At 46.9% G+C, this 6,229-nt stretch overlaps 1 protein-coding gene across 1 annotated transcript in view; it reads left to right on the forward strand.

Moving 5' to 3' along the window:
- The window catches only part of Shc4 (SHC (Src homology 2 domain containing) family, member 4), an 88,545-nt gene that overhangs the window by 18,442 nt on the left and 63,874 nt on the right, over window positions 1–6,229 (forward strand). Inside the window, exon 5 of the mRNA XM_013009964.1 lies at window positions 72–183. Coding sequence (XP_012865418.1) covers window positions 72–183 — 112 coding nt within the window. The remainder of the gene's footprint in view (window positions 1–71; window positions 184–6,229) is intronic.

A 6,229-nucleotide genomic window follows, 5' to 3' on the forward strand; every position in this document is an offset into this window, starting at 1 on the left:
CCCTCCTCCTCCACCTCCGACCTGCCCGGCGCGGGCGCGACCTCCTCCTCCTCCTCCTCCTCCTCCTCCTCCTCGGCTGCTTCCTCTCCTCCCGATGCCTGCCCGCTTCCTGGACCCCGGGCCCGCCAGGACAGACACTTCCCCAAACACTTGTTGGGCCTGGGCATGAACTACTGCGTGAGGGTAAGTCCTCAGCCCGCAGGAAGGGGCAGGGGGCAGGGGGCAAGGGGCAGGGGGCAGGGGGCAGGGGGCTCTCCTGGGCCTAGGCCTGCAACAGGACCTGGCCTGGGGGTTCTGGGTTCGAGAGAAAAAGACGCTGGGCTTCGTCCAACAGGAGAAGGGAAGCAAGCTCTTGGCTTCAACCTAAGCAACCCCCTAAAGGGAGTAAGCCTGCGCCCGGGGTGGTGGGGGCTGTGGGTCCAAGACTTGGGCAGGTGGTGCAGTATAAGGGTGTGTATGTGTGTGTGTGTGTGTGTGTGTGACTGGATGGGGTACCTGGTTGGCCCCCCCCCTTGCTAGATTTTTAAGCATTCTGACCAAACAAGAGTGAAGAATTTCAAGTTAGATGAAGTGATTCGGAGCGACTGAGTTACACCGGCCATTTGTATGTCTCCCAAGTGAATATAGTTACTAGGTTTGCCTTACAGGATCGCACGCAAGGGGCTTGGGTTTGTTTTAATTTAAAAAAAGAAAAGAAATTCAACACACACTTCCCAAACCAGAGCTGAGTCCGTCACTAGAGAGACCAAGAGGAGCTACTCTTAGTACTTGACCACACGGAAACCGGTAGACCTGGTCCATGAGCGATGTGCAAAACCAAAGCCCTTCCTGGCCTGGCAGCTGGTCCTTATCTAAAGATCTGGTCCTCACCCAGAGCTCAGAAGCCCAGGGATGTGTATGAAGTAGTAAGAGCAATCATTAATCACTGGAAGCTAGTGTGAGGCTGAGGAAGGCATTTGGAAAACAGGACAGGTGTGTGTGTGTGTGTGTGTGTGTGTGTGTGTGTGTGTGTGAGTGATGTGGGATCCATTCAGAGGGATTCAGGAGAAGGGTATATTTCCATAGAATGATCAGATCTTGATGGTAGGGTGGGGGGTGGAGGAGGTTTGGGGAGGGGAGGGGGAGGGAAGATTCCAGCAGGGAAAAGAATAAGATCAAAGTGGCTTCAGGAAGCATCCACAGAATAGAATAGTGAATGACACACAGAGAGAGAGAGAAAGAGTTCAGAACACAGTGCTCAAGCCAGCATGAGCTGAATAAAGACGAACACAGATCATGGATTGTTGAGGTCAGATGGGGCAGAGGTCCATAGTTCCCCATTGCCAGTAAAGGAAGTTATGAACTTGGAATAGTGACCAAAAACCTTTCTAGGTTTGTAGGTAAGTCTTTTTTGGGGGGAGGGGTGCTGGTAGGGCTTTTATGCCACCTGGGCGCTGTTCCTTCACTTTTTCCATTCACCATAGGCACGCTGCCATTTGGGCTTTTGGGTGGTTAATTACAGACACAAATGTCATACATTTTTCTTTTTTTCCTTCCTTGGGTTGTCTATGAACCATGATCCTTAGATCTCAGACTCCCAAGTAGCTAGGATTACAGGCAGGAGCCACGCGGCTAGAAATCATTTCTTAATGAAAGTAGATTTAGAAAGGTCAGTCCGTTGAGCTTGATGTGGATGGGAGCAGGAAGGGACAGGTGGCTGGGAGGTCAAAGAGGAATTGTTACTTAGCGAGGTGGTGGTGGATGATGATAGAAGGTTGTAAAACATGAAGACTAGACCTGCAGAGTTAAGTCAATGGGGGGAAACAGGGTAAATCAGGAAGTAGAAGAGTTCGTGCTAAGTTTACTTTGGGCGTACTAAATTAATATCTCACGGTGCTAATACGCAGGTAGGCAGCCATGTGAGATTAGCCCTCCGCTGAGATGTCAGACCTGAAGGTACACACATGAATATCAGAACAGGAAAGGGTATCCTGAATGACAGCTAGAATCTCAAGGAAGGTCAAATGATGGGTCCAGGGAGAGCTTAGCAGGCAAGAATTGACAATGGTACCTATAATCTCTAAGAGATAAAGGTGTAGAACTCAGCTCTTATCCACCCCCCACCCCTTCCCCACTCAGTGAGTGGCCTAGACTGGAAATGTTTGGTTGTATCTACTGAAAAAGTAAGTTCCTGGTCTTTCTCTACTTGTCACACTTCAGTGTACACCGTGAGTTGGAGTCACTCTTCAAGCCCAATGCAGATCCTCTACCCTCTGCAGCTGCCTTGATTTCCCTCTTGGGCTTCCCCACACCTCCCCCCTACCCACATATCAGTATAATGTTTAAGCAAAAAAAAAAAAAAGAGTTACTGTGGGATTTCCATTTTCCCACTGGGAAATGCCCTTGCTGGCATTTGAGGTGTTTAATGAGGACACCAGCTGTCTCTTCATAGCAATGGCTACTGACCCCTGTGACACAGATATACACAGGGTATTGCCATTTGTTTGACATATGATGCCAGTTAACAACCTCTCTTACAAGAAACAGCTTAGTGTGTGCGTGCGTGTATGTGCCAATAATGGGGCTTTAACTCAGGACCTTGTACTCTTTCTTTTTTTGTTGGTCGTGGGGCTTGAACTCTGGGCCTGGGCGCTGTCCCTCAGCTCTCTAGCTCAAGGCTAGCGCTCTACCACTTGAGCTACAGCACCACTTCTGGTTTTCTGGTGGTTTATTGGAGATAGGAGTCTCATGGTCTTTCCTGCCCGGGCTGGCTTTGAACCTCGATCCTCAGATCTCAGCCTCCTGAGTAGCTAGGATTACAGGCATGAGCCACCAGCGCCTGGCAGGACCTTGTACTCTTGCTTTGTTTTTTATTCAAGGCTGATGCTCTACCACTTCAGCTACATCTCTATTTCTGACTTTTCGGTGTTCATTGGAGATAAGAGATGCTTAGATTTATTTTTGCTGGCTGGCTTTGAACTTTGATCCTCAGATCTTAGGCTTCTTGACTAGCTAGGATTACAGGTGTGAGCCATTATCACCTGGCTTGAGTTTATTATTGGTAATTTTTAGAGAATCCTAACTTTGAAAGAAGGAAGGATTGAATGTGTCATTACCAAATTCAGTGTCTCTATGGGGGAAAGGGAATCCCAAATAAATAATTTTTTTTAAGGTTATACATGTGAGGTCAAAGACATAGTGAGTTCTGGATGCAAGTCTCTCATGCCCCATTCTTTGCTTACTTTGAGATGTGAACCAGATTTTTTAAAAAATCAAATACCAACCTACTAATTTACACTGAAAAAATTATTGTACCAACTGAACCACAGTTAGGATTTAAACCAAGCTTGCTTGGGGGAATTCAAATCAGAAAAGGTATGACGTTCTTTTTGCTGATTAATTTAAGATAAGAGTCTCACAGACCTTCCTGCCTAGACTGGCCTTGAACCTTGATCCTCAGGTCTCAGCCTCCTGAGTAGTTAGGGTTATAGGCTTGAGCCACTGACACCCCAGGCAGACTAAAGTTCTTATTGGCTTATAGACATAGAGCTAGTGGACTTAGTAATAAAGGTCATGGGTCTAGAATTCTAGGCCTGAGCACTGTCCCTGAGCTCTTCAGCTTAAGGCAACCACTTTACCATTTGAGCCACAGCGCTACTTCCAGCTTTTTCTGTTTTTGTGGTGCTGAGGAATCGAACCCAGGGCCTCACGCACGCGAGGCAAGCACTCTACCACTGAGCCACCTTCCCAGCCCCAAAAAGTTATTTAACCCAAGCTGGGTGTGAATGGTTACCACTCAGATGCCTGTAATCCTAGCAACTCCACAGGCTGAGATCTGAGGCCATGAGACTCTTATCTCTGATTAACAATCAAATGGCTGGAAGTAGGTATAGCTAAAGTGGTAAAGCACTAGCTCTACCATTGAAATGGTCATGGATAGCGACCAGGTCCTGAGTTCAAGTCTCATATGGATAGTACATTGGGCCAAGACTTACACAACATGCATGGACTGGCTTCCATTTTGCTCATCTTCTAAAACCCTTGGGGTGGAGTCATTCTCCCAATATGGCTTCCTCTCGCTTCCATTCCTATTCATCTAAAAGAATACTATGGCATGCATGGATGGGACTCAACTGATTGTGGTTTGCCCTATGAAGTGGTACCCACAGATACAGCCAACACTGTATACATCAATCCCTAACTTCACCCACTCAGCTGTCTGCCTCTAAAGGTGGCGAGATTTACACACGCACCTGTGATGTGGGAATGCAAAGATAAGTCTGACTTCTTGTCTTTGATCTTCCAGTGAGAATACCTGGTAGAGAGAAGCTGAGAAGGTCTTCTTTTTTCGACTGGGTCTTCTGGAACAAATAGGACTGTAGCTTAGGGTGAGCCCCAACAGAGAGATCCTGTCACCCCAGGGAACAGAGCTTTTTTTTTTTTTTTTCTTTCTCATCCTAAGAATTGTTGCAGTTTTTCAGAGTAGCAGAACTCCAGGACAAGTACAGGCTGCTCATATCCCATGAAGTAGTTCGAGGTCAAGAGTCGGTTTGTACCTTAGTTCTTTGGGACAGTGAAAGTTCCAAGAGACAAAAATGTTAAAACTTGACAAGTTTTCTCATATGATTAGGGAAAGGCTGACAGGAGAAAATATATACAAAAAATAAAAACCCTTCAGAATGAGATTGTAGGTGCTGGGAAAAAGAATGAGTATTCAAAGGTATACTTTTGGGGAAAAAATATAATGGACAAAATTTGACCTTGGCATTTCCCCACATTCCTTTGGCATACCAACCATCTCCTGGCCAGCAATGCCACTCTAGTGGAGTTTCCTTCCCTAAGCCTTTCCCGTAGGCTGGCTAGAGGAGGCCTGCCAATCTCTCTAGAGCTACCCACGATCACTCTCACTGGTCAGCAATCAGGTTGGTTTTCCTAGGACAGCAAAGTGCAAACAAGGGGCATCTTGTGAAGATGATTCTTCATTGGCTTTCCCTAGAGTTTGTTCGGGAGTGCACCTTTATCGGTTAACAATGCTTATTAAAGGCTGGGCATGGTGGTGCATGCTTGTAATCCCAACTGCTCAGGAGGCAGAGATAGGCAAAACATGGTTCCATGTCAGCCTGGAAAAGTTTGGACAAAGTTATCATGGGGCCCTCTTCGTACAAGAAACTAAGCTGGGTGTCAGTGGCTCATACCTGTAATCCCTAGCTACTTAGGAGGCTGAAATCTGAAGACTGCAGTTCGAAGCCAGCCTAGGCAGCACAGTCCCTGAGACTCTTATCTCCCATTAATCAGCAAAAAGGGAGTCATGGTTCAAGTGGTAGAATGCCAGGCTTGAGTGAAGGAAGGCTAAGGGATAGGGCTGAAACTGTGAGTTCAAGCCTTAGTACCAACGTACACACACACACACACACACAGAAAATAGAAGGGTTGCGGCTGGGAAGGTAGCGCAGCGGTAGAGTGCATGCCTTGCATGCATGAGGCCCTGGGTTCGATTCCTCAGCTGTGGCTCCAGTGGTAGAGTGCTCGCCTTGAGCTGAAGAGCTGAGGGACAGCACCCAGGCCCAGAGTTCAGGCCCCATGACTGGCAAAAAAAAAAAAAAGAAAAGAAAATAGAAGGGTCAGGATTATCAGAAGGGGTGACTTTTTTTTTCTAAGCTAATTTTTCATTTCTGTGTTTTTCTGAAATGTCAACGGTAAGACAGGCTAACTGGGGGAAAAGTAAAAGCGGCAGAAACAGAAGTACAAGTCCCTTGTCTAGGGTGATTGACACCATTAGCAGTTTGCTTTGTATTCTCTCAGACTTTGCCCCTTAGACATTGCATATGTCTATGCACACAAATCCGTGGGCCCTGATGATTATTCTGTGCTTACTCTTCCTCACCACATAGTAGTAGTTTGTTGTTTTCAGTCAGTACCAGCCAACCCCTCTCCCCGCACCGAGCCCCTGTGTTCTGGGGAATGAACCACATTTCTAGCTCTTTCCCTCTTGTGTAAAGACCTGAGGTGTGCCAGAGAACTCTGACCCTGGGCAGATCTGTCACTATGCTGGTTTCCTCGTGGCTTTTGAATTGACAATGTGTGTGTGTGTGTGTGTGTGTGTGTGTGTGTGTATTTTGGATCAAAATGGAGATGTTTAGAGATTTTTAATTTGAAAATGGTATTCTTTTGCGTGCGTGTGGCGCTGTGCTTTGTGTTTCTGAGGTAGGTGCTCCACCAGCTTGAGCCATGTGTCCTGGCCTTTTTTTTT

The sequence above is a fragment of the Dipodomys ordii genome, unplaced genomic scaffold (assembly GCF_000151885.1).
Source record: "Dipodomys ordii isolate 6190 unplaced genomic scaffold, Dord_2.0 Scaffold11, whole genome shotgun sequence".
Taxonomy (NCBI): Eukaryota; Metazoa; Chordata; class Mammalia; order Rodentia; family Heteromyidae; genus Dipodomys; species Dipodomys ordii.